General features: G+C 54.4%; 4 protein-coding genes and 1 pseudogene across 4 annotated transcripts in view; 3 read left to right on the top strand and 2 right to left on the bottom strand.

Moving 5' to 3' along the window:
• The window catches only part of LOC136372734 (NAD(P)(+)--arginine ADP-ribosyltransferase 2-like), a 36,715-nt gene that overhangs the window by 88 nt on the left and 9,060 nt on the right, over nucleotides 1-27,567 (top strand). The window lies entirely within an intron of this gene.
• LOC136372673 (erythroblast NAD(P)(+)--arginine ADP-ribosyltransferase-like) lies at nucleotides 124-16,994 on the bottom strand. Its single transcript, XM_066337405.1, has 3 exons — nucleotides 16,954-16,994; nucleotides 867-1,648; nucleotides 124-213 (listed from the first exon to the last, which is right to left on the bottom strand). The coding sequence occupies exons 2-3, from the start codon at nucleotides 1,612-1,614 to the stop codon at nucleotides 128-130; spliced, it is 834 nt and encodes a 277-aa protein (XP_066193502.1). The 5' UTR covers nucleotides 1,615-1,648; nucleotides 16,954-16,994; the 3' UTR covers nucleotides 124-127.
• Nucleotides 14,537-16,144, bottom strand: LOC136372681 (NAD(P)(+)--arginine ADP-ribosyltransferase 2-like). Its single transcript, XM_066337415.1, has 2 exons — nucleotides 15,305-16,144; nucleotides 14,537-14,916 (listed from the first exon to the last, which is right to left on the bottom strand). Exons 1-2 carry the CDS (start codon nucleotides 16,047-16,049, stop codon nucleotides 14,831-14,833), a joined length of 831 nt encoding a protein of 276 aa, XP_066193512.1. The 5' UTR covers nucleotides 16,050-16,144; the 3' UTR covers nucleotides 14,537-14,830.
• LOC136372600 (NAD(P)(+)--arginine ADP-ribosyltransferase 2-like) overlaps nucleotides 19,928-27,567 on the top strand; it is a 188,934-nt gene continuing 181,294 nt past the window's right edge. The window contains exon 1 of the mRNA XM_066337290.1: nucleotides 19,928-20,998. Coding sequence (XP_066193387.1) covers nucleotides 20,248-20,998 — 751 coding nt within the window. The 5' untranslated portion in view covers nucleotides 19,928-20,247. The remainder of the gene's footprint in view (nucleotides 20,999-27,567) is intronic.
• On the top strand, nucleotides 25,809-26,805 carry LOC136375572 (erythroblast NAD(P)(+)--arginine ADP-ribosyltransferase pseudogene; annotated as a pseudogene).

Raw genomic sequence — 27,567 nt, 5'->3', positions numbered from 1 at the left:
TGGTGGCCTCGTGGCTCAGGGAGTCTTGGTGATGATGGTGGTCACAGTGGCCTTGGTGGTTGTAGTGACCATGGTGGCTGTGGTGGCCACAGTGAGCACAGTGCCCTCAGTGACTGTGCCTCATGGTTCAGAGGATCCCGGAGACCACTGCCAGGGCTGTGGTGGCCAGGAGGAGTCCTCCAAGGTGGAATGGGGCCTTGGAGACAGTCCCACCTGTGGGACAAAGAGGGGAGTCAGGGACAGCCATAATGGGGAGTGAGGGATGGCAGGAGTGATAGGGACCATGAGGTGACAGGTGACAGTGTTTGGGGGAGGGGGTATGGGGGGGATACAGAGGCCAGGGAGGTCAGGGGGTCATGGTTGGCTTAGGGGTGATGGATCAGGGGGCATCCGGGGGAATCAGGTGGTGCCATGGGGGTGACAGTGGGTGACAGGGTTGCAGGGGGTGACAGGGGGTGACAGGGGGTGACAGGGGGTGACAGGGTTGCAGGGAGTGCCATGGAGGGTTCCAGCCCACCCACGTCCAGCACATAGAGCATGACACCACAGCACTGCCTTTGGCAGGGAGGGACAGGGCTGGAATAGGGGCTCCTCTGTCCCTGTCCTGGCACGGGCTGTCCCTGTCCCCTCCAAGATGTGGGGCTCCTCATCCCTGTGCCCTGTCAGGTGTGTTCCTGTCCCTGTGCCCACAACGGTTGTCCCCATACCCAGCATGGGGTGTCTTTGTCCCCCCTACCCAGAGTGGGTGTCCCCGTCTCTGTCCCCCATCCCCAGTGAGTGTCATTGTGTCCCCTGTGCCCTGTCATGGGTGTCCCCATGGTGACAGTGGGTGTCACTTCCCCCCAGTCTGTCCCCTGTGGTGTCACCTTTCAGCCACTCGCAGTTGTATTTGCTGGAGGTGCCGGTGGAGTGGAGCTGGATCACTGCCTTGTCCCCGGACTCAGTGACTTGGGTGACCTCAAAGGTCTCGAAAGGTGGGATCAGCACTCCCAAGTTGTGCGGATTGTCAGAGAAAAAGGCTATGTCCACACCCTGGCAGGTGTACACCTGGAACAGCGTCTCCTTCCCAGAGCATTTCCCAGCTGTTTCTCTGGCTGACATTGATGCGAATTCACCGAACCGGACGATGTTGCCACGTTCTGCTTTGAACTGGACCCTGCACACCTGAAGGAGAAACTCCGTACACTTCCCTTTCAGAGCATCCCTCAGCGCGGTCAGGGCATCGGTCAGCAGGAAATGAAACGTTTTGTAGTGGAAGTTGTATCGGTAGTCCTGGGCTGAGCGCCCAGCCACGCGCACAGCATTGTTGAACATGATGTGCAGGCCCTCCATCGTGAAGGCCACGATGGCGGTGGCCTGGGTTGGGGACAGAGGGGACTCAGGGGGCCCCCGCTTCTGCCACTTGGCTGCAGCCTTTGCCCAGACCTTGGCAAAGAAAGGATTCTTCTGGAACTCGGAGCGGTTGAGGGCCGGCAATGCCGCGGTCATGGCAGAGCCACAGCCCTGGTACTGGTCATCAAAGGAGTCCCCTGCCATGTCCAGGGGCTTCACCTCGTTGGCCACGGTGGCCACGGCCATTGCCAGCAGTGCCAGGGTGTGAGCCAGGGCAGCCATGGCAGGGAGAGGCCACCAGGAGCAGTGTGGGACACTGGGGGACACAGAGGGGACACTGAGAAGACACTGGGGGTTGCAGAGGGGGAAAGGAGGTGACATGGGGAGGGTTCCTCAGTGAGGGACTGGGGAGGGCAGTGGGGTCAGCCCAGGGCGAAGGGAGGCACTCCTGGCCAGGAGACCTTTGGATATGTCTGGGCTCCCTGATCCCCAATCCTGGGGTTACTTAGGCCTCCCCAACGCCCCCCAGCCCCACAGGGACCCCAGTCCCACAGTGCCATGTCCTTCTGGCCCCCCAGAAGCCCAGTCCTACTCTGTTGATTACAAGTTTCTTCAGTCCCCCCGGACACTGACCCAAATCCTGGGGTCACACCCTGTGCCCCCCAGTGTTCCCCTCAGCCCAGTCCCCAAAATTTGCTGTCACCCCAAGACCTCAACCGCAATCCGAGCGCAACCTCCTACACCCAGTGACTCCCAGTCCCCCCATGACCCCAATCCCACTCCCACCATCCCGTTTCTCCCCTCACTTTTCCCCAGAGCACCCCAGGATCCCAATCCCAGTCCTTTGACCCCCTCAGTGTCCCCCCAGGAGCACAATCCCAATCCCCCAGTCCCCTGTCCCCCTCCAAGTTTCCCCAGTGTCCCCCCAGCCCCTGATACCGAAATGGGCCGGAGTGAACTTCTGGACAAAACTGGAGGGATCACAAAGCCGGAATTCTGGATCAGCTCAGACTCACATTGGATCTCTCCTGGTCCTGCAGCTCAGGGGGACTTTGCCACTGAGTATTTATCCTCCCTAATTATAAATATTCATTTAGATGGGCCTCCTATCTAACACAGAAACAGCACATTTCCTAGAAATAATTTGCATGGTCCCACCTCTCTCTGGAAATCCTGCTATTGTCCTGGAGAGTAAACAAAATAGTCTCTCTGGAAATCCTCTTGTGGTCCTGGAGAGCTCTTCAAAAGGGATCTGGGTGGGCATTTTCACTGACTGCCCCAATATCTCAGATCTCCTCACCTCAAACTTTCACTTTCAGCAGGTGCCGCTCCTTCTCTATTGCAGAACTTGCCCAAAGCCAACTGGACTTCTCTTTAACTCTTTCTCCACTACTCAAAGTTACAGCTACTTTTATTGTTCCGAGTAAATATTTTAACACCCTTTTATCATTTATCTGATAAGTCTTTAAGCTCTACCCAGCACCTTCAGTGTGTGAGGAAACGCAACGCTATGAAAAACCAAGTATCCACACAGCATTCTTGAAACTTTATTGGAATAAAGGCACAGAGTTTCCATAGCCAGACCCCCGTGGGGTTTCTCTCTCGAGGTTTCAAAGGATGCAGCCTCCTTTTGTCCCAAACTCTCAGCCACACCTTGCCCTCTTCCTTTCCCCATTGGCTGAGGCCCAGGGAAGGTGCAATATATTTGTATATTTATAGGATGCCTTGGAGAGACTTTCCAGAACAGAAGCCAGACATGATTATGAGAATAAAAACAGGGATTTATTCAAAGCCTTCAATAGACTCACCTGGGGCAGGCAGAAGCCTCTGAGGGGTTACACCCAAGATGGACAAAGGTCAGGAATTTTTCACACAGTTTTAAGTTCAGTTTTAAGTTTGTATCTGTTTACATATCAGGAGTTAATCCTCCAGTTACAGCTTCAGGGAAATGAAGCCATATTACCCCAGTGTGCTAATGCCTGAATCCAGAGCCTGGGGATGATCTCCTGGGGGAGTGCCTGGGTGACTTCCCCGGCCTTGGTGGTGCTGCAGGAGAAGTTCTGCACCCCAAAAAAGGGATCCACCAACACCAGGAGATACCTGAGCCCTTGTTGGCGTGGTGGCTCAGAAAATCCATTTGCCAGGAATCCCCGGCAGTGTTTCCTCTTTCAGTGATCCTTGGAGCTGATGGGTTGGAATTCAAAGGATTCTGTTTCCAACACCTGGGGCATTGTTCTGTACCAGACCTGACAATTCTGTCCTGCAGACACCGAGTATCTGAGGCCGCAGACCAGTCCCCATCCCATCCATTCCCCAGAGGTGTACTGGGGCTTTTCTCCTTTACAAATGGCAGCATCACTTGGGGTGGGCCTGACGTGGATAATGGGAGATAACATCCACCCACCCACCTTTTTTATTGTGGGCTTTTAGATAAGCAGCCAAATTTCAATCTGCCCAACTCAATCCAGGCCTCACCTTAGGCGGTGAAATTCACAGGCCAAGGAATCCCCCAGGCAGGTGAAGTCTCCCAGACACTCCCCAAGGAGATCATCCCCAGGCTCGGGGTGCCCACAAGGATGTCATCTGATGGGGGACCCCATTTGGTGTGTGAGGTGTGACAGCAACTGAGTGAGCAGTGGGGAGTGGGGCTGGGGGACACAGAGGGGACATGGGACAGTGGGATTGGGGTCCTGGGGGTTAGAAATCAGAGAGAGAATAGAAAGTTTCAGTTCACATGAAGGCGCTGGATAGAGATTAAAGACTCCCTGGCAAAAGAAAAGAATGGGTTTTAAAAGTGAAGATACTCGGTAAAATTGGCTGGAATACATGGAGAAAGTGATAAAGGGAACTGCAGTGAGCTTTTTTTGCCACTTCTGGACCACAGAAGTTGCAGCGACTGCACAAACCAGAAGTTCCAGGAAAGGTCATCTGGGATATTGGGACACCCAGTGAAAACCACACCCAGAAACACCTCTGGATGACCCTGCAGTGCCAGAAAAGGACATCCAAAAAGAGGCAGAGACATGCAAATTATTTCCACAGAAAGTGATCTATTTTATTTATTTATTTCTTGTATTTTATTTAATTACAGTAGTTTCTTTATTCATGTTTTTATATCATAGACTGTAAGGGAAATGTACAAGATGTAGTAAATACAAATATTTTGGAAATTTTGTTTATTCATTAGATCTGGTCTTCATTTATGGATTCTTAATTACTAATGTACTCCTTCTTCTTTTCTTCAATGCAACTTAAAATTCGAAGTCTTCTTCTTCTTCTTCTTCTTCTCCTATGCGTATTTAAGTTCAAATTCCTACTGTAAAATCCTATTGTATGCCTATTCCTCTTCTACTTCTATATCTTGAAGTCTTACTCCTATTCTTATTCTTATTCCTCTTCTTCTACTTCTAAGCAGTTTTAAACTTCTTATTCTTATTACTATTCTTCGACGGATTTTTAAAGAAATCTTTGTCTTCTTCTGCTTCTTCTTCCTCTTCTTTCTCTTCTTCTTCGTCTCCTTCATCTTCGTCATCATTTTCTTCTTTGTCTTTGCCATTATTTTCTCTTTGTTTTCATCATTGTTGTCTTTGTCTTTCTCCTTGTCTTCCTCATCTCCATCATCCTCAACTTCGTCGTGGTCATCTTTTGAGTATTCATTGTCTTCTTGATCTTCTTTGATTTCTTCAGCATCTTCCTCCTCTTCTTCATTGTCTTTATCTTCATCTTCCTCTTCCTGTCTGTGTCCCAACTCCCAGGAATTTTGGCAGCGCCGTGAGCCGCGGTCCTGCAGGGAGGGAGGCTCTGGGAGCAATCCCTGCTCTGGGTGCCCTGACTGTCACTCCTCGGGCCGTGGCCTCAGGCAGGGACACCGGAACAGCCCCCGCAGCACCCGCAGCGCCCGCCTGAAGCGGGAGGGACGTTTCCTGGGGGCAGCCGGCTGCCCGCGGAGGGCCTGGGCTCCCAGCTGGGCAGGCCGGGGGCTGGGGGGGCTGTGTGGGGCAGGCAACGGGCTCCCTTCCCGCTGGCCTCGGACTGCTGCTTCCCTTTCTGCAGCAATCCATTGCCCCAGGGCCCCCCGTGCCTCCTGACGCTGCCTCAGGGCCTGGAGCTCCAGCACAGCCCTGCTCAGGGTCCCGCTGGTCACGCTGCCCATGTACAGCTGAGCCTGGCTGCTGGCCGGAGTATTGAACAGCGCCGGCAGCGGGCTCGGTGTCCCTGGTGACGTCCTCTCCTCACTGAGGACAGAGGGAGCTGCTGCCCTTTTGCCCACCAGAGTCAGAGGCTCAGGGGACTGCCCCTCCTCAGCAGCGCTGGTTGGGGTCACAGCTGCCAGCTCGGTGCCCGCAGGACTCCACAGGGCAGGAGAGGAGCGGGTCAGGGCACAGACTGACTCTGCTCTCACCTCTGCGCCCACACGCCTGCGACAGCTGGGTCCCTCCAGGGGGTCCTTGTCATCCACCAAACCCAAGGGTTTATGCCAGATGTTGTCCTGGATAGCGACTTCCCCTTGGGACACCTCTTCAGCTCCACGGTGCTTCCCTTTGGAAAGCACCTTGTCCTTGGACACAAGGGATGACATGGCAGCCAACAGCTTCTGCCATTGGTTCCCCACCTTGTCCTGGCAGCGTTTCACTTGGGACAGTCTTTGGTGTCTGAGGGCTCTGTTCTCCTCCTCCTCCTCCTCCTCCACACCGTAATGGTGGGGGAAATGAGCTTCCAGCCATGCCTGCACCTTCTGGTGCCTTGACACTTGCTGCAGATCTGGCAGTTCAGGGGAGGAGCTGGAATCGCTCTCCATGCCACCGAGAAGGCCAATCCTTGTCAGCTCTTCATTCTCATCGTTTTCCCAGAGGGAGAGCTCTTCATTTTCATCCTCTTCCCACTGGGAGAGCTCTTCAGCCTCATGTTCTTCCCAATGGGAGAGCTCTTCATCCTCATCCTCCCAATGGGAAAGCTGTTTGTGGTCGTCTTCATCACAAGGGGACATCTCTTCAACATCGCAGCCTTCCCCAGACTCCAGCTCTGCATCATCTCTGATGTCTTCTGGGGAAAGCTCCTGATCCTCACTGTTTTCCCCTTGGGACAGCTCTTGGACACTGACGCTCTCCCCTTGGGATGGCGCTTCCTCCTGCTTCTCTTCATCTGGGGACAGCTCCTTGTCATCTTTGCTGTCCCCTGGGGAGAGCTGATTGTCATCTTCCCTTGGGGACAGCTCCTTGTCAATGCTGTTTAACCCTGGGAAGAGCTTGATGGCCTGTCCCAGTTCCGACAGCTCCCAGTCACTGGAGCTGTCCTCTGCATCGGCCTCGATGGCTTCTTCCACTTCGGACAGCTGCTCAACTCTTGGGCTGCCCCTTGCTATGACCATGATGGCCTCTGCCACTGGAGACAGCTCCTCTTCCCTCGTGCTGTCCGCTGAAGTGACTCTGATGTCCTCTTCCACTTCCGACAGCTCCTCAACTCTTGGGCTGCGTCCTGCAATGGCCATGATGGCCTTCTGCAGTGGAGACATCTCCTCTTCACATGTGCTGTCACCTGGAATGACCTCAAGGGCCTCTTCTACTGAAGACAGCTCCTCGTCACTTGGGCTGTCCCCTGCCACCACCTCGATGTCCTCTTCCAATGATGACAGCTCATCGTAACTCGGGCTGTCCCCTGAAGGGACCTCAAGGTCCTCTTCAACTGAGGACAGCTCCTTGTCACTTCTGCTGTCCCCTGCAATGACCTTGATATCCTCTGGAACTGGGGACAGCTCCTGGCCACTCCTGCCTTCCCCTGAAGGGACCTCAATGGCCTCTTCTACAGGGGACATCTCTGGCTCCGTGTTGTTGTCACCCAGAAAGAGGTCAATGGCTTCGTCTATTTGGGACAGCTCCTCATCACTTGTGCTGTCCACTGGAATGAGATCAAAGTCATCTTCTACTGGGGACAGTTCCTGGCCACTCCTGCTGTCCCCTGAAGGGACCTCAATGGCCTCTTCTTCAGGGGACATTCCCGGCTCCGTGTTATTGTCACCCAGAGCGAGTTCGATGGCTTCATCTGTTTGGGACAAATCCTCATCCCTTTTGCTGTCCACTGAAATGAGGTCAATGTCATCTTGCACTGGGGACAGCTCCTGGCCACTCTTGCTGTCCCCTGAAGCGACCTCAATGGCCTCTTCTACAGGGGACATCTCTGACTCACTGTTGCTGTCACCCAGAAAGAGGTCGATGGCTTCGTCTGTTTGGGACAAATCCTCATCACTCGTGCTGTCCACTGGCATGAGGTCAATGTCATGCACTGGGGACAGCTCCTGGTCACTCCTGCTGTCCCTTCCAAAGAGCTCGATGTCATCATCCTCTTTCTGCAGTGCCACATCCCTGAGGCTGTGCCCCACAGCACGAGCCCCTGAGGGGATGGGTGGCACAGGCAGCAGCTGCCAGGTTGGGGACACACGGGCTGTGCCCTCCTGGGCCACCCTGCGCCGGGGCAGGAGCACCCTGGGCACGGGGCTGTAGGGCTGCCCAGGACAGGGGCTGCAGGGCTGTGGCCCCTTCTCCCCTGCGCTGCCCAGCTCTGTGCCCCGGCTCTGAGTGTCCCTGGGGCTCACCAGGCTGGGCAGTGCTGTCAGCCACGGCCGCCGTGGCACTGGTGGCAGCAGTGGCAGCCTGTCCCCACGGAGGGACAGGGCCTGGCTCCGGCTGCCCTGCGGCGCTGCCTGTGGCTGTGCAAGCTGCACCTGTGGGAGTGTGACATGTTCAAGGTTTCTGGGTCCCACCTTTGGCTGCCCGAGCTGCACTGGCGGCAGCTTGAGGGTCGTCCCTGAAGAGCAGGAGCAGGTGGAGGAGGCGTGGGACGGAGACGGCTCCTTTTGCAGGGCAAAGATCCTGGCCCTGCCCGTCCACTGGCCTCTCCCTCCTGCTTCATCACTCCTCCTTGGCCTCCTCCGCAGGCTCAGCAGTGGCATCTGCACGCGCTGGGAGTTGGGGTTCTTCTTGTCCATGTTCATCGTGTCAACAATTTCCGTCTTCCGCTACCGCAGACGGATCCAGGGAGCTGCTTCCTGCTCAGAGCGCGGCTCTCCTGGGACTGGGCTCCCCAGGGCTCTGTGTCCCTTAGATACCCCCAGAGCCAGGGCGGGGCTCCCTGATGTCACAGTGGCTCTGGCCACCACCATGTCACGCATCACAAAGGGCCGTGACACTGAGTGCCCCTGTCATAAAGGGCCAACCCCGGCCCCCCATCCCCAGCGGAGCAGGCAGGAGCTGGCACGGAGCAGCGCCCGCTCTTGTGGCCTGGTGGCCCCTGCTGTGCCCAGAGCCCTGAGGGGCTTTGGCCACTGTTATAAATGAGAAGAAATCAATTAAAAATAACAGAATTTATTTAACAAATTAAAAAGACAATTTAAAAAATAATTAAAAAAACAATTAAAAAGCCACAATCAAAATTGGACAACACTGATGGAATGCTGGGTGGGCAGAGTGACAGCAACAACGGTACCGTCCAACCTCAACCCCACACCCTATGTCCTGGTGTAAGGGTTTTTATATGGTTTATTTGTCCTGAGGCTAAGTCCATTGAAATATTGATGTATCTCTTTATTTCGAAGCGAGGTCTAGACAGAGGTTCCCGTAAGTGTGAGAAGATGCTGATAGTCTTCCCGGATCTTGTCTTTGGGGTGCTGATTTGATCATCCTCCGGATCTCCCACTGAGATGGACATCAGATGCCAAGCAGCTGTGAAGTGGAGGCCCATCCTTGATGAATGGGCCATCTCCAGTCCGGCTATGTCATTTCTGTTGCAAATAAATTTTGTGGTTTTGCGGCTTGCACCACAGGTCTTGGAATCTCGGAGATGCCGTGGAGTAGCTTTTAATAAACCAAATCTTTGATACACAAATTTATACATTACATTTACCACAGCCACTCTCCCACACGGCAGCCCCAGCCCCACGGGGCACAGCCCTGGGTTTGCAGGCTGCGCTGCCCAGCCCACGAGGAATTGGCCACATGGATGTGCCAGGGACTCGTGGGCAGGGGCTCCATGGGCTGCGGGATGCCGGGGACCAGGGCTGTCCCTCAGGGCTCTGCCCGGCCCCGGGGGCTCCTCACTGCCCTCAGCAATGACACCCAGAGCCACCGAGCGCAGCCTGGGCGCCTTTGCCGGGGACGGGAAGCTGAGCGGGGCAGGGCTGTAGCCCAGGTTTCGTGCCTGAGACGTTTTGGTTTTCTGAAATTCTTTTCCCAGGGAATTTTCTGTGAATAAATTTATGGTTACAAAAACATGTCTCATGGCTACACAAGGCCACCACGCAAGGACAGGGGCATCCACAGGTATCTGCACAAGCTGCACAAGTGGCACCACCAGAGCCCCGTGCGCTTCCATAAGGCCAGAGGCTGGCTGCTGCACCCAGCTCAGGGCAGTGCCCAAGGGACCGACTCCTGCAGCTCTCCCTGGGCCTCTGTGGCACCACGGGCACAGAGCCCAGCCCTGGGGCTCCGGTCCTGCTGCCACCAGGGCGCTGCCGAGGGCTCCCCACCTGCCAGGCCATTGCTGAGGGAGTGGTGACACCATCGCTGTCACCCTCAGGCGCAACACAAACACAGAGCACAAAGACACACGGCGCTCCACACTGTGTCCCTGCCTGTCCAAATGCATCGGGACAGCGGCCCCAAGGGCTGGGCTCAGCTGTGGCAGCATTGCCACATACACGAGACAAGTGGCATCGAAACTAGTTTTCTCTCTCAAATAAATTGAAAATCTCATTTATTTCTCCCAAAGAGACTGAACCCTGTTTCTCTGGTGTCCCACTGCACACAAGCAGTCCCAATACCTCTCCAGGTGAGGCAGGGAGGAGAGGGGAAGTGGGGAAAAAGGATCCGGAGAGGGGGAACGAGGAAGGCACAGAGGGACGAAGGGCAGAGGGGACGGAGGTTGGGAGTGAGGGATGGGAGGGAGAGAAAGGCGCTCACCCAGCCCCACTCTCTGCTGGGAGGTATCCGAGCACTGTCACAGCTGTGAGGGGTGGGAAGAAGCAGTCAGGGGTGAAAGAAGACCCCTTCTCCTCTGTGCTCCCCACCTCTGTGCCCTGGTTCTGTTTGTCTCTGGGGCTCACCAGGCTGGGCAGTGGTGTCAGCTGTGGCATTGGTGGCAGCAGTGGCAGCCTGTCCCCACAGAGGGACAGGGCCTGGCTCAGGCTGTCCTGTGGCACTGCCTGTGACTGCCCGAACTGCACCTGTGGGATCCTGAGCTGTTGAAGACTTTAGGGTCTCACCTTTGGCTGCCCAAGGTGCACTGACTGTAGCTTGGTGGGCATCAGGAAGGAGCAGGAAGAGGAAGAGGAGGTGTGGGACGGAGATGGCTCCCTTGGCAGAGCAAAAGTCCTGGCCCCATCACTGCTCTGTCCTCTTATTCCGGCCTCTTCCGCAGGCTCACAGAATCACAGAATCACAGAATTACAGAATCACAGAATGTGTAGGTTGGAGGAGACCTTCAAGGTCATCAAGTCCAATCCAGCCCTAATACGTCAAGTAGGTCATGGCACCAAGTGCCACATCTAGTTTCCTTTTAAACACATCCAGGGATGGTGGTTCTACTACTTCCCTGGGTAGACAATTCCAGCATTTCATCACTCTTTCAGTGAAAAACATCTTCCTAATATCTAGGCTATATTTCCTTTGACGCAACTTAAGACTGTGTCCTCTCATTCTGTCAGTTGCTCCCAGGAGAAAGAGACCAACCCCCAGCCTGTCTATAGCCACCCTTCAGGAAGTTATAGAGAGTGATAAGGTCACCTCTGAGTCTCCTTTCCTCCAGGCTGAACAACCCCAGCTCCCTCAGTCGTTCTCCATGTGGCTTGTTTTCCAAGCCCTCCACCAGCTTTGTCTCCCTCCTCTGGACGGGTTCAAGCATCTCAACATCCTTCCTAAACTGAGGGCCCAGAACTGGACACAGCACTTGAGGTGTGGCCTGAGCAGTGCTGAGTCCAGGGGAAGAATGACCTCCCTGCTCCTGCTGGCCACACCATTCGTGACGCAGGCCAGGTGCCACTGGCTCTCTTGGCCACCTGGGCACACCCTGGCTCTTGTTCAGCCAGCTGCTGACCAGAAGCCCCAGGTCCCTTTCCTCCTGGGCCCTATTGGTCTCTCACTAAGAGGGTCTTTAGACAATCTCTCACTGCCCTCTAAGGCTCCTGGGCACAGTCCAAACTACAAATCCAGTTTTTCCAGTTTTTCAGCACTGGTTTCTCCTTACCAGTCTTAAAAAAATGAGCAAGCTCCTGGTTTTGTGTGGTAAAGAATTATCTGTTTTAAACACATTTGATTACACAGCAAATTATGATCTGTTCAAATTCAGTTACAGGTACTCTGTATCAGTCCCCTCCTTTTCTAGACCATGAGCAGGATGGTCTTTTGCCTTCTAGGCAATGCTGGGATACTTCAATTTCATTCATATGCTTCATTATTTTAACAATCTAAATCAGCATGAAAAATAATAAAGCAAAGCTTATATAAACTAGAATCAAAAGCACTATTATAGAATGACACAACATCTCGCCAATAGTGACTCGTGTCGTCCTTTACTCGTTTTAAAACTTCCCCTATCTCCTCAGCTTAAAGTACAATAGTCTTCCTCAGGAGTCTGCTGGATGAGCCTGGTCATTTCTCAGGCCCTCTCGCCCTCTCACTGTCCCCTAATGCTCCTGGGCACAGTCTAAACTACAAATCCATTTTTTTCCTGATTTAAGCACTGGTTTCTACTTATCAGTCTTAATCAAATGAGCAAATGTTTTTGTGTGGTGAAGGACAATCTGTTTTAAACACACTTGATTACACAGCAAATTATAATCTGTTTAAGTTTAGTCACAAGTTCTCTGTGTCACTGTGTGCCCCCCAGGCTCACACCACAGCGCCCCCTGCAGCCACGGAGGAATCATGGCACCTGCCACTCCCACCAGGGGCCACCTGCACCCCTGCAGTAGTTGTTGTTTGTTTGCTTTATTAGACACACCCATAAAGAACTGTTATTCCTATACTCATATTGCTGCTTGAGAGCCTCTTAATTTCAAAATTGTAACAATTCAGAGGGAAGGGATTTATGTTTTCCACTCCAAGGGAGCCTCCTGCCTTCCTAAGCAGACACCTGTCTTTCAAACCTAGACAGGTGGTCGTCAGTACTCTGATGATGAAGGCTGCTGTAGTCTTCCTCACAGTTGAACTTTTTACCTCTATCTTCAGCACATGCCTTGTGCTTCTTGTTTTTTTCAGTCTGACATGTTTTTAGCAAATTTTGCAGTTTGCAAGTTTTGTTCAAACTTGATACCTTGCTCTCGATGGCGTTTGTTTTCTCATTTGCTCTGCCGCCTTGCTATCTTTGTTATCTTGCTTGTTTTAACTGCACATTTTGTTCCAATGTTACTTACGGTTAATCTTTTGTTACATACCTTTTGGGGTTCAAGGGGAACAACATTTTCGCTACTGAACTTTTGAGCCGGTTGGCCAAAACTCCTGCTCTGCTGCCATTGGGCATGTTTTCTCTTTGGAGAAAGAGTGAGACACTGGAGCTCTTCACGTACTCCATGTGGGGTGTTGGTTCAGGGATGAGAGCAGGGCAAGCACTGAGCCCTTCCCACCATGAGACATTCCCACTGGGATCCCTCTGCCAGCTCTGGGCTCCAGCACAGAGAAGATGTGGAGCTGCTGGAGCGAGTCCAGAGGAAGCCAAGGGGAGGCTTTGAGGGATGAAACCCCTCTGCTGTGGAGACAGCTGGGGGTGTTCAGCCTGGAGAGTGATCCAGGAGGACATCAAAGCCCCTTCCTGACTAAAGGAGCTCCAGGAGAGCTGGGGAGGGACTTTGGACAAGGGCATGGGGGGTCAGGACAAGGAGAATGGCTTCCCACTCTCAGAGGGCAGGGTCAGATGGGATATTGAGAGGAATCCTAGATCAGATATTGAGAGGAATCTTTCCCTGTGAGGGTGGTGAGTCCCTGGCACAGGTTGCCCAGAGAAGCTGCGGCTGCCCAGTCCCTGCCCGTGTCCAAGGCCAGGGGATCCTGGAGAAGCCTGGCCCAGGGGAAGATGTCCCTGCCCATGGCAGGGCTGGCACAGGACGGGCTTTAAGGTGGCTCCATCCCAAACCATTGCAGAGCCCCGGGGCCGGGATGGGGCGGGGCGGGCGCTCGGCAGCCCCACCAGCTCGTGCTGCCGCCTGGTGGTGGCACCCGGAACTGCAGCTGAGGGGGCGGCGCATGCGCAGTGCCGCTGTTTAACCCTGCTCGCTGCTGCCCTCTGGTGGGCAATTCCTGAACCACAACGGCACGGCGAGTTCTCTAGCTGTGAGGGCTGAAAAGGGAAAATCCCTCGACTGTAAAGAAAAGAGTTTCCTGGTGAATTGTCCGGTTTTTATATTAATGGATGGGTGGTGGTGCCTCTTCTCTGTTTTTTTTTTTTTTTTTTTTTTTGTTCCTTTTCTTTCTGTTTGATGCTCTTCTTTTCCTCCCAATATTTCTTCTTTTGAAATCCCTCAAATCATGAGCTTTGGAACTGGCCCTGAACTGATTGTTCATCATTTTCCAATTGCTCTGAGCAGCCTCCCTTATCTCTGTCAGCCACTCCTGGTGCTCCAGACCCTTCCCCCATTCCATCCCTTCCCTGGACATGCTCCAGCCCCTCCAGGTCTTTCCTGAGGAGCTGCAGTGAAATGGAGTGCAGAGGAAAAAGAGAGGAAGATTTCTCTAGTGCTTCCCTGCAGATCAAGATTTGAAAAATAAAGCTTTAATTTGCCACTAACAAAAATACCATGAAATGCTTTATTTTAGGAAATGAGGCACTCTGCAGGAAAGGCATTAAAAGAGCTGTAGCGGTTACATCAGGGGAGCCAGGAGCAAATTTTGGTAAACCTTTTGATATGCCAGGTGAGCAAGGATTCAATTTTTGATCCATTTTTAATACTCTGTGCAAGTAAGCAGAAAATTTTTCCCTCTCCAGGCAAGCAAGGAGCATTTTTTTTGATACATCAGGTAAGGCAGCCAAGGAGCTTTAGGAGGTGACCGTGATATTGGCACTGCCAAAGCCCAAATCCCTCTGTTGGGAAGTGCCCAACCAGCCCCAGGCACTGCCCAATCTCTGCTGTCCATGCTGTCCTGGGCTGTCCTGGGCTGTCCTGGGCTGTCCTGGCAGCTCCAGCCCTGCCCTCAATGGTTCTGCTGGCTTTGTGCCACTGTCTCCTGGGCAACTCTCAGAGGGGCCTCCCCAGGATGGTCCCCTTGATACAGTGACCATGGTGGCCACAGTGGCTTCATGAGTCACTGTGGATACAATGGCCATGGTGACCATGGTGCTTCTGATGCCCGGAGTGGTCACAGGGGCCAAAGTGGTCACAGTGACCATTGTGGCCAAAATGACCATAGTGGAGATGGTATCCTTGGTGGCCTCAATTCGCTGCAGATCCTTGTTGTCTTCGCGGTCATGGTGGCCACAGTGGCCTCCTGGGCCACAGTGACCTTAGTGACCTCGTGGCTCAGAGGGTTTCGGTGACCACTGCCATGGCCACAATGGACAGGAGAAGCCCCCCAAGGTTGGGGGAGTTCCTGGGAAAGCTCCCTCCTGGGGACATAAAGAGTGGGGTCAGGGTGACCATGGGGGGAGGGAATCAGGGGTGAGTGGTGGGCCCTGAGGGTGTGGGGGTCAGAAGAGGCCATAATGAGGTCCCTGTCCCCTGTGCCCAGCCATGGGTGGCCTTGTCCCCCCAGCCCCAGTGTGTGTCTCCAGCACTGGGTGTCTCTGTTCCCCTCACCTGGCACTGGGTGTCCCCATCCCCTGTGCCCATCAGTGGCTGTCCCTGTCCTTGTCCCCAGCACTGGGTGTCCTGTCTCCCACCCACAGTGGGTGTCCCTGTCCCATTTGGGCCATGGGTGTTCCCAGCACTGGATGTCCTTGTCCCCAATGCTCACTGGGTGTCCCCAATCCCCCCAGGTTGTCCCCATGATGTCACCTTTCAGCCACTCGCAGTCGTAGTTGCTGGAGGTCCCGGTGGACTGAAGCTCAATGTTCATCGTGCTCCCTTCCTTACTAACACTGGTGACCTTGAAGGTCTCAAAGGGTGGGATCAGCACCTCTTGGTCATCTTGATTGTAGGAGTATTTCTGGATGTCCACACCGTGGCATGTGTGCACCTTGAACATTGTGTCCTGCCCATAACCCTGGGCCACATCTTGCTTCTGCGATGTTGACGTGAATTGACCGAAGCGGACTTCCATGCCGGTCGTTGCATTGAACGTGAGCCCTGCCACCCCCCGGAACACGTTCTTACAGTATCTAGATTTCAGTGCTTGGACTGCCCGAGTCAGCAGGAAATGCAACGATTTGAAGTGGAATTCGTTCCGGTATTTCCAGCTGGAGCTCCCGGTCTCCTGCACAGCATCGTTGAACTCCTTGTGCAACTTCGTGTCCTTCATGGTGTAGGCCATGACGGCGATGGCCTGGTCTCGGGTAAGATAGCTTGTAACGGAGCCCTGATTCTTCCACTGGGCCGTGGCATTTACCCAGTTCTTGAAAAACTCTTCATTCTTGCAGAAGTCAGAGACCTGGAGTTCTAGCAAATTCTCAGACAATTTTTCGCTACATTCCAGGTACTGGTCATCGAAGGAGTTCTTGGCCATGTCCAGGGGCACCACCTTGATGGCCACCGTGGCCACAGCCATTGCCAGCAGTGCCAGGGTGTGAGCCAGGGGAGCCATGGAGAAGACAGGCCAGAGGGACCAGTGTGGGACACTGGGGGACACAGAGGGGACAGAGAGGTCACACTGTGTGACATAGGGAAGGCATTGAGGAACATCAGAGGACACTGAGGGAACATTAAGAGGCCCCACGGGACATTGATGGGACACAGGGAACACTGAGGGATATGGGTGGACATGAGGAGGCTTCCTTGATGAGGGCCTGGGGCAGGAGAGTGGGGTCAGGCTGGGGAAGGGGCGGCAGCCCCAGGCAGGAAAATCCTGCATGTGTCCTTGGACATGATCACAAATCCTGAGGTTACTCCGGGAGCCCCCCGCAAGGTCCCCCAGGACCCCAGAACCCCAATCTCACTCCCACAGTCCTGCATTCCTTCTTACAGTGTCTTCTCAGCCCCCCTGCAGGACCCTGACTCAAATCTTGGGGTCACTTCATGATGACCCCCCAACGAACCACAGTGTCCCCCAACACCCCAATCCTACTCCCAGAGTTCTGTGTCCCCCCCCGCCCCGTGTTTCCCAGTGCCTCTATTACCCCGGTCCCTCTCTCAGTCCCTTGTACCCCTCCCAGTGACCCCCTGCCTCCCAGGAATGTGACCCAAGCCCTGGGGTCTCCCGGTGTCCCCCCATGTCCTCCTTCCATACTCCAATCACACTCCAAGTCTCATGAGATCCCCAGTGGCCCCCCAGGATCCCGATCCCATCCCATGTGCCCTCCAGTGCCCCAAAGTATCCCCCAGTACCCCACTGCCCCTCCCAAAGCCCTGAGCCCCCCATCGCTGCCCTCAGACCACCCCTGGACCACAATCTCAGTACGATGACTCCCCCAGTGTCCCCCCAGACCCCAATCCCTCAGTCCCCTCTCCCTCCCTCCAATTGGCCCCAGTGTCCCCCCAGCCCCTGATACCGAAATGGGCTGGATTGAACTCCTGGACAGAACTGGAGGGATCACAAAGCATCTAGACTCACCACAGATGTCTCCTGATCCAGCAGGTCAGGGGGGATTTGGCCACAGGGAATTTATCCACCAGAATTATAAATATTCATTAAAAGTCATCCCTTATCTAATACAGAAACAGCACTTCTCCCTGAAATAATTTGCATGTCTCCACCTCCTCATGGGAGTTCTTTTATGGTACTTGAGAATTATAACAACGGGGTCTCTGGGGGTCATTTCACTGAATGCTTTGATATCACAGTGACTTTTCCTAGAAGTTGTTCTTTGCACAGACGCTGCCGGTTCCTGTTAGAGAACTTGCCAAAAGACCACTGGAGTTCCCTTTACCTCTTTCTCCATGGGTTCCTGCCATGTTTAACATCTTTATACAAACCCCCACATCCTTTTATCACGTCTGCCAGTTTGTCTCCAGTCCCTGTCCAGTGCCTTCAGGGGAACAGAAAATTTCCATTCTCTCTGTTATTTGTCACCTTGTGAAAGAAATGCTCCAGTCCTGGCACCATCCATGCTGCCCTCCAAGAGCTCCAGGAGCTCCAGGCCTTTCCTGTCCTGCTCCAGGAGCCCAGAACTGGACACAGCACTGGGCAGAGCTGGACACGGCACTGGACAGGGCAGGACACAGCACTCCCAATGTGCCTCACTGGGCAGGGCAGAGGGGCACAGTCACTCCCTGACCCCAATGCCCTGCTCCTCCCGATGGCTTCTGGATCCCTCCTGGCCCCAGGTCACACAGCCAGCTCCACTGGTCACCCACCAGCACCCCCAGGTCCTTCTCCAGAGCTGCTCCTGCTGCTCCCCCCAGCCAGGGGATGGCACTGGTGATAAATTGGGCTAAACCCAGCCCCAATCACCAACCTGAAATTATTTCTCTCCCATATTCCCGCTTGGAATAAAATGCGTGTGAGGTTCCTCCCTCGGGAAGGGCAGGCTCCCAAAGGATTCTGTGCCAGGGTCAGAGAAAGAGATGTTCCCACGAGTGTTGGTGTACGGAGTGACCTGGAGCCCTGCTTAAGGATTGTCTCTTTTTGCTGGCTTGGACAGAATTCTTTAATGCAATTGTTTAGACAGAATAATTTAATAGAATGGCTTTGCACAATGGCCTTGGTGACCACAGTGGCTGTGGTGGCTATGGTAGCCTTGTGGATTAAGGAGTCTTGGTGGTGGTGGTGGTCACAGTGGCCTTGGTGGTTCTAGTGACCACGGTGGCCAGAGTGGCACTGGTGGCCACTGTGAGCACAGTGACCTTGGTGACACTGATGGCCCCATAGCTCAGGGGATCCTGGAGACCACTCTCAGGGTGGTGGTGGCCAGGAAGAATCCTCTGAGGTGGAAGAGGACCTTGGAGACACTCCCAATTAGGGGACAAAGATGGGGGTCAGGGATGGCCTGACCTGTATCCCCTGCCAGAATTTCACTGCCAGAGGTGAGGCCTGCATAGAGTTGGGCAGATTGAAAATTGGCTGCTTTTCTAAAAGCCCACAATAAAGAGGGTGGGTGGGTGGGTGATAACTGCCAATAACCAGGTCAGGCCCACCCCAAGTGATGCTGCCATTTGTAAAGGAGAAAAACCTCAGCACACCTCTGGGGAATGGATGGGATGGGGACTGGTCTGCAGCCTCAGATACTCGGTGTCTGCAGGACAGAATTGTCAGGTCTGGTACAGAACAATGCCCCAGGTGTTGGAAACAGAACCCTTTGCATTCCAACCCATCAGCTCCAGGGATCACTGAAAGAGGAAACACTGCCGGGGATTCCTGGAAAATGGATTTTCTGAGCCATCACGCCAACAAGGGCTCAGGTATCTCCTGGTGTTGGTGGATCCCATTTTGGAGTCTAGATCTTCTCCTGCAGCACCACCAAGGCCGGGGAAGTCACCCAGGCACTCCCCAAGGAGATCATCCCCAGGCTCGGGGTGCCCACAGGGATGTCATCTGATAGGGGACCCCATTTGGTGTGTGAGGTGTGACAGCAACTGAGTGAGCAGTGGGGAGTGGGGCTGGGGGACACTGGGGGGACATGGGATGGTGGGATTAAGGTTCTGGTGGGTGAGAAATAAGAGAGGGAATAGAAAGTTTCAGTTCCCCTGGAGGTGCTGGGTTGAGCCTAATGCCCATTTTGCAAAATAGCAGCAATAGATGTAAAAGTGTGAACACAGCAGGGCAAATGCAGTGGGAACCAGCTGAGAAACAGATAAAGGGAACCCCTGTGAGTTCCTGTTTTGGTGAATTTTGTAACACAGAAGGAGCATACACTGCCCAAAGCAAAAGTTCAAGACGATGTCGTCCGGGACACTGGGGCCCTCGGTCTAAATGACCCCCAGAGACCCCATTTTGTTGACAGGACAATAAAAGTCATTTCCTGAAAGAGGCAGGGCCACTCAAATTATTTAGGAGAAAAGTGATGTTTCTGCATTAGATAGGCTGCCCATTTTATGAATATTTATATTACAATGGATGATAAGCTCAGTGTGGCAAAGTCTCCCCAGACCCGCAGGACCAGGAGACATCCACTGTGAGTCTGAGCTGATTGAGAATTCCGGCTTTGTGATCCCTCCAGTTCTGTCTGAGGGTTCTCTGCAGCCCATTCCGGTATCAGGAGCTAGGGGGACATTGGGGAGGGAAAGGGGACTGTGGGATTGGGGTCTGGGGGGACACTGGGGGTGTCACTGGACTAGGATTGGAGTCATGGGGTGCTCTGGGAGAAAGTGAGGGGGTTGTGGGATGTTGGGAGTGGGACTGGGGTCATAGAGAGGGTTGGGACACACTGGAGGGCAGGGGATGGTGTCCAGATTTGGGTTGAGGTCCTGGGGTGACACCAATGAAATTAGGGAATGGGAGTGGGATTGGGGTCTGGGGATGGGTGGAGGGGGACACTGGGGGGCTCAGGAAGTGACCCCAGGATGTGGGTTGGGATCCCAGGGGGCTGAAGGGACTTGTAATCATGGGAGTAGGATTGGGCTTCTGGTGAGGCCAGGAGGACACGGCACTGTGGGATTGGGGTTGGGGTCCCTGGCAGAGTGGGGGACAGTGGGGAGGCATTATTAACCCCAGGATTGGGGATCAGGGAGCCCAGACATGTCCAGGGGTCTCCTGGCCAAGAGTGCCTCCCTTCCTCCTGGGCTGACCCCACTCCCCTCACCAGTCCCTCAATGAGGAATCCCCACCTTGTCCCCTCTGTGTCCCCTCTGTGTCCCCTCAGTGTCTCCCAGTTGTCCCACACTGCTCCTGGTGGCCTGTCCCTGCCATGGCCCCCCTGGCTCACACCCTGGCACTGCTGGCAATGACCATGGCCACCATGGCAAACCAAGAGAAGCCTCTGGACATGGCCCAGGACTCCTTCGATGACCAGTACCTGGGCTGTGGCCCTGAAATGACGGCAGCGTTGCCGTTCCTCAACCACTCCGAGTTCCAGAACAATCCTCTCTTTGCCCGGGTCTGGGTGAAGGCCATGGCTGAGTGGCAGAGGCGGGGGTCTCGTGTGTCCCCTCTGTCATCCCCAGACCAGGCCATTGCCATCATGGCCTACACCATGAATGATCTGTACCAGGAGTTCAACAATGCCGTGCGTGTGGCCGGGCGCTCCCCCCAGGAATACCAGGACAATTTCCACTTCAAAACACTGCATTTCCTGCTGACCCAGGGCCTGGTGACATTGAGGGACACTCAGGGACCGCATCGTCGCCGCGTATACCGGGGTGTGTGTGGGGTCCAGTACAAGGCACAGCGTGGTGACACCATCCGGTTCGGTCAATTCGCATCGACGTCGCTGAGCAAAGACATTGCCCAATGCTTTGGGACAGACACGGTGTTCGAGGTGCACACGCTACACGGCGTGGACATCCAGGAATTCTCCTACATTCCGAGTGAGAAGGAGGTGCTGATCCCACCCTTTGAGACCTTCAAGGTGACAAAAGTCACCCAGGCAGGGAACAAGGCACGGATCGTGCTCAACATCACTGGGACCTTCAGCAAATACAACTGCGAGTGGCTGAAAGGTGACACCACAGGGGACAGCCTGGGGGCAGGGGGACACCCACTGTGGTCATGGGACACCCATGATAAGGCGCAGGGGACAGACACAATTACACTCACAGGGGATGGTGGACAGGGACACTCACTGTGTGTCTGTGGGCCAAAGGACACCTGGTGCTTGGGACACCAAGTCTGGGAACACTCATTGTGGCACAGGGCCAGGAATCCCATGAGAGGGCACAGGGATGGGGACCCCCACATCTGGGAGGAGATAAGGACACCCCTGACAGGGGTGGAGAGGGACAGGGACACTCCCGTTCTGCCCCTGTCCCTCCCTGCCAAAGGCAGTGCTGTGGGGATGGGCCCTGTGCTGGATGTGCTGGGCCACGACCCCCATGGCACCCCCTGACTCCCCCTGAGTCCTGTCCTCACCCCTAAGCCCACCATGACCCTGCAGACCTTGCTGGCCCCTGTACCCAACCATGCCCCCCCCAACACCCCATCACCTGTCACCTCATGGCCCCAATCCCTCCTGTCATCCCTAAGCCCATTATGGCCACAAGAAACCCTATTTTGTCCCTCACGGACCCCCTGACCCCCTCTTTTTCTTCCAGATGGAAACATCTCCATGGCACCCTTCCACCTCCTCCTGGCCACCACAGCCCTGGCAGTGGCCACTGGGATCCTCTGAACCACAAGGCCACCAATGTCAGCGAGGTCATTGTAGAAACATGGTAACCATGGCAACCAAGGTGACAGTGGCCACCACAGCCACTCTGGCCACCATGGTCACTACATCCACCAAGGCCACTGTGGCCACCATCATCACCAAGACTCCTTGAGCCACAAGGCTGCCCCAGCCACAGTGACCACTGTGACCACCAGGACCATTGTGCAAAACAATTCTATTAAATGATTCTATCCAAACAATGTCTTTAAAGAGGTCTGTCAAAGCCAGCAAAAAGAGACAATTCTTAAGCAGGGCTCCAGGTCACCCCCCACACCAACACTTGTAGGAACGTCTCTTTCTCTCAGCCCCATGCAGGATCCTTGAGGCGCCTCCCCTTCCAAGGGAGGAGCCTCACACACATTCCATTCCAAGCAGGAATATGGGAGAAGAATCTCTGTCTGAGAGGGGACTGGATATGGCCAGGGTCAGCTGATGGGTGGCCAGGCCCATCTCTGATGCTTCACCCTCAGTTTTCAATTTGGGCTTGGTGATTTGGGCTGCTTTTAGCCCAACTCAGCACCAAAATCAGCACAGGATCCCTCTCCATGCAGCCCCAATGGCCACAAACGGGACATTGTCCCTTGGCCACATTGCAGGCAGAGCATCCTGACACATCCTGCACTTCAGGGGGCCATGAAAGCCTGGAAATTGAGAGGTTCCAATGGGCAAGGGCAGGTCCATGGTCCCATGGGGAGGGACAGTCCAGAGTGCCATCCCCTGAGTGGGGGGGGACCTGCAGGAGCAACTGTGGAGAAGGATCTGGAGGTGCTGGTGGGGGACCAGTGGAGCTGGCTGTGGCCTGGGGACAGGAGGGATCCAGGGGACATCAGGAGGAGCAGGGCCAGGACATCCAGGAGTGATGATGTCCCTCTGCCCTGCCCAGGGAGGCACATGAGGAATGCTGTGCCCATCTCTGCCCAGTGCCATTTCCACCTCTGCCCAGTACCACCTCCAGCTCTGCCCAGTGCTGTGTCCAGCTCTGCCCAGTGCCATGCCAAGTTCTGGGCTGCTCTGAACCCAATCCAGTGCTCAGGGATGATGCTGCCTGAGCTGGGAGGTTGGGCCAGGTGCCCACTCTGGGTCCTTCCAGCCTGACTCACTCTGGGATTTGGGGATTCTAGGCGTTACCATTCAGGAATTGTCCACCGGAGGGCAGCAGTGAGCAGGGTTAAACAGCGGCGCTGCGCATGTGCCGCCCCCTCAGTTGCAGTTCCCGGTGTCACCACCAGGCGGCAGCACGAGCTGGTGGCGCTGCAGAGCCCCGCCCCGCCCCATCCCGGCCCCGGGTGTCCAGCGGGAGCCTCCCCTGGCACAGCCTGAGGCCGTTTCCCCTCTTCCTGTCTCTTGTTGGTGGGAAGGAGAGAGGAGAGGGAACAGAGGGGGATGGAGGGAGGGACGGAGAGGGAAGGAAGGTGAAATGAGGGAGGACAGTAGAGATGGGGGAATGGGGCAACGAGGGAATGGGGAGTGAGGCAGGAAGGAGAGGCGAAGTGGGGAAAAAGGATCAGGAGAGGGGGAACGAGGAAAGCACGGAGGGAGGAAGGGCAGTGGGGATGGAGGGTGGGAGTGAGGGAGGGAGGGAGGGAAAGGCACCCACTCAGCCCCACTCTTAGCCGGGGGGTTTCTGAGCACCGCCACAGCTCTGAGGAGAGGGAAGAATCTGTGAGGGGTGAGAACAAGCTGTGAGGAGAGGGAAGACGCTGTGAGGGATGGTCAAAAGGCCCTTCTCTGCCCTCCCCCAGTTCTGTGCCCTGGCTCTGTATGTCCCAGGGGCTCACCAGGCAGGGCAGTGGTGGCAGCCGTGGCAGAAATGTGTTGTGTGCCATGTGCCACGTCCAGCTCTGCCCAGTGCCATGTCCAGTTCTTCCCAATGCCATGTCCAGCTCTCCTCAGGACAGGAGGGACGTGGAGATCCTGGAGCAGGCCCAGCAGAGGCTCTGAGGATGATGAAGGCACTGGAGCATCTCTCTCACCAGGCAAGGCTGCAGGAGCTGGGGCTCTTCAGCCTCAAGAGAAGACACAGCTGAAAGGGGACCTCACCCCTGTGTACATGATGCCTTAGGATTGAGCTTTTATCTTTTTCATGTCCTCTACTGTTTAGTGTGGATTTAGAACTCCACAGCCTGTCACCTGCTGGTCTCCCTTTTTATTGAGACAAAACAATTCTTCTCTAGGCTGAAACTCAGGGACATGTCACTGTCTCAGGCCCTGAAAAGTATAAACAAAAGTAAATTAGGCTGCTAGCAAACTGGGGGAATGAGATTTCATTACCTGAAGCTTCAGTTGGAGGATTAAACCCTGATATGTAAACAGACAAAACCGATAACTGTATGAATAACTCTTGGCCATTGTCCATCTTGGGTGTAGCATCTCAGAGGCTTCTGCCTGCCCCAGGTGTGTCCATTGAAGGTTTTGAATAAATCCCTGCTTTTAGTCTCATAATTGTGTCTGGCCTCTGTTCCAGGCAGCCACTCCAAGGCATCCTATAAATATACAAATATACTGCACCTTCCCTGTGCCCCAGTCAATGGGGAAAGGAAGACGGCAAGGTGAGGCCGAGAGTTTGGGATAAAAGGAGGCTGCATCCTGTGAAACCTCGAGAGAGAAACCCCACAGGGGTTTCACAGGGGTAAAAACTCTGAAACTTCATTGAAATAAAGTTTCAAAACTTCTGTGTGGACACTTCGCTCTCTGTAGAGTGGCTTTTCACCACACAATGAAGGTTCTGGGTAGAGCTGAAGGCATGACTGAAAGAATGATAAAAAGATGTAAAAGTATTTCTACAAGACAATGAATGTGGTTCAAACCAGTGGAGAAAGAGTAGAAAGGAAACTCCGGTGTGGTTTTTGACAAGTTCTCTAAGACAAAAAGAGCAGCGACAGCCAAAACCAAAAGTTTGAGGGGAGGCTGAGATGTTGAGGCAGTCAGTGAAAATAACTACTCAGATCCTAGTTTAGGAACTCTCCAGGACAGGAAGAGCATTTCCTGAGAGAGGCAGGGTAAAGCAGATGTTATGGGTTAACACAGCTTGGTTTTTAGTTAAAGAAGAAACATTTGCCTATAAGCACCTGTTAATTTTCTATGGAAAGGACAGAGACCTGTCAGAGGCCGATTTTTAGATGCTGACACCTCATATAACCACAGAGGAAGCTGTATGAGCCTTTGTGAATCCACATCTAAGGCTGAGATGCGGCTGAGAACTTCCTTTTCCCTCCGACCTCAGAAGAGGTAAGGTGGCAGCCCAGCTTCTGCTGGGGTCAGGCAGGGCCGGCCAGACCCAGCCCGGCCAAGCCTTTCCTGGTGGGTTTTGGGCAGGGAGAGGGGAGGAGAATATGTTCTGTCCCAGCCCAGATGGGTTTCCAGCAGCTGTTAAAACATCCTGCCCTCATCATAACATCCCATCCTAGGAGTGGGATTGGAGTCTGTGAGAGGGCACTGAGGGACACTGGAGGGGGCTGAGGGAGTAGCTTTAGGAGTTTGGATGAGGTTCCTGAGGGGCCTGGGATCACCAGAGGGCTGCAGAGGTGTGGGAGCAGGATTGAGGTCCTGCAGAGCACTGGGGGGACACTGGAAGGGTAAACACAAGACTGGGATTGGGACTTGGGGTGGGTCGGCACTGAGGGGACACTGGGAAGGTCAGGGAATGACCCCAGAGTTTGGGCTGGGGGAACTGCAGAGCAGCTGAGCTGACACCCAATGTCGGGAGGGAGATGAGACTGGGAGTGGGGTTATGGGGCTGGTGGGCACAGGGATGACACTAGGGGGGGGACACAGAAGTGGGGTCCAGGGACAGCACTGTTGGAGTGGGGCCATGGAGGGCACTGCTGTGGTGACAGGGAGTGACCCCAGAATTAGAATCAATGCCCTGTGGGGCCAGAGGACAGTAATGGTGAATGACATGGGACCCTGAGACTGGGATTGTTGTCCTGGGGGTCTGAGGGACATTGGGGAGTCCTGGAATGACCCCAGAAGTTGGGATCAGCATCCCAGGATATGTCCAGGGGTCTTTTAGCCAGGGCTGTCCCCGTTCCCTCGGCTGACCTCAGTTCCCCTCCTCAGTCCCTCACTGAGGAACTTTCCAATGTACCCGTGGGTACCCTCAGTGTCCCCTCTTTGTCCCCCAGTGTCCCACACTGCTCCTGGTGGTCTCTCCCTGCCATGGCCCCCCTGGCTCACACCCTGGCACTACTGGCAATGACCGTGGTCACTGCAGCCATCAATGAGGTGGCCCTGGACATGGCCTGGGAATCCTTCGATGACCAGTACTGTGGCTGTGGCCCTGAAATGACTGCGGCGTTGCCGGCCCTCAACCGCTCCGAGTTCCAGAAGAATCCTCTCTTTGCCCGAGTGTGGCCTAAGGCTGTGGCCATGTGGCAGAGGCAGGGGTCCCCTGTGTCTCCTCTGTCATCCCCAGACCAGGCCATTGCCATCATGGCCTACACGATGCCAGACATGTACAAGTCCTTCAATGCAGCCGTGCGTGTGGCCGGGCACTCCCCCCAGGAATACCGAAAGAACTTCCACTTCAAAACACTGCATTTCCTGCTGACCCAGGCCCTGGGGACACTGAGGGATGCTCAGAATGCACAATGTCATCGTGTGTTCCGAGGCGTGCGTGACATTCATTTCCAAGCGCAATTTGGCCAGAGGGTCCGGTTTGGTCAATTCACATCAACATCGCTGAGCAAAAAGACTGCCCAGAGATTTGGTAGCAGCACCATATTCCAGGTGCACACGTGCCATGGTGTGGACATCCATCAGTTCTCCAGCTATCCACGGGAGGAGGAGGTGCTGATCCCACCCTTTGAGACCTTTGAGGTGACCCAAGTCACCCAGGATGGGTGTAGCACACAGATCTGGCTTCACTCCACCGGGACCTTCAGCAAATACAACTGCGAGTGGGTGGAAAAAGAGAGGGGTGAGGGGTCCATGGAGATGAGGTGGTTTAGACGGGTCAGAGAGAGGTCAGGGGTTTCAGGGGTACAGGGGGGCCATGAGGAGGGTTCTGGTGGGACAGAGGACCTTGGGGGTGGGGATCAGGGGGTCAGGATGACCAGGGGGGGAGAGAGGAGATTGCTGGTGGCCATGACACAGACCTAGGAGAGATGGGGGCCATGTGCAGGGGGAGGGGGAGTGTGGCCAGAGCTGCAGGGGGTGGATTGGTGGTCAGGGAGAGTGACAGGGGAATCTATCCATCCTAATTATACATATCTTTAATTTGGGCTTCTTAGCTAATTCAAAACCAGCATTTTTCCCTTAAATAACTTGCAAGGCACTGCCATTTTCAGGAAATCATTTTTATTGTCCTGGAGAGTCATAAAAATGGAGTTTCTGGGGGTCATTTTCACTGGATACCCCAATAGCTCAGGTGACCTCCCCTCAAACTCTTGCTTTCAGCAGGCACTGCTCCTTCTCTGTTACAGAACTTGTCAAAAACCGCACTGGAGTTTCCTTTATCTCTTTCTGCACTGGTTTGAGCCGTGTTTATTGTACTGTGGAAAAACTTTTACATTCTTTTATCGTTTTTGCTGATAAGTCTTTAAGCCCTACCCAGCACCTTCAGTGTGTGAGGAAAAGCCACCCTATGGAAAGCCAAGTGTCCACAAAGCAGCTTTGAAACCTTATTCGAATAAAGGGACAGAGTTTCCACAGCCAGACTGCGATGGGGTTTCTCTCTTGAGGTTTCAGAGGCTGCAGCCTCCTTTTATCCCAAACTCTCAGTCACACTTTGCTCTCTTCCTTTCCCCATCAGCTGAATGGGGCTGCTGGGAAGGTGCAGCCTTCCCAAACCACAGACACCATATTACTCTTCAACCAGCCATTTTCCCCCAAAGTCCCGAAGTTCACGCTGCCTGGGGCTTG

This window comes from Sylvia atricapilla, chromosome 1 (assembly GCF_009819655.1).
Source record: "Sylvia atricapilla isolate bSylAtr1 chromosome 1, bSylAtr1.pri, whole genome shotgun sequence".
Classification (NCBI taxonomy): domain Eukaryota; kingdom Metazoa; phylum Chordata; class Aves; order Passeriformes; family Sylviidae; genus Sylvia; species Sylvia atricapilla.
The sequence above is the reverse complement of the archived record's forward strand: the minus strand, read 5'-3'. Positions and strand labels throughout refer to the sequence as shown.

Coding starts and splice junctions, on each gene's coding strand:
- LOC136372681 (XM_066337415.1), bottom strand. CDS start 16,049: ATGGCTCCCCTGGCTCACACCCTGGCACTGCTGGCAATGGCTGTGGCC. Junction 14,917..15,304: donor CGACTGCGAGTGGCTGAAAG/GTGACATCATGG, acceptor TTATGTCCCCAG/GAGGGAGCTTTCCCAGGAAC.
- LOC136372673 (XM_066337405.1), bottom strand. CDS start 1,614: ATGGCTGCCCTGGCTCACACCCTGGCACTGCTGGCAATGGCCGTGGCC. Junction 214..866: donor CAACTGCGAGTGGCTGAAAG/GTGACACCACAG, acceptor TTTGTCCCACAG/GTGGGACTGTCTCCAAGGCC.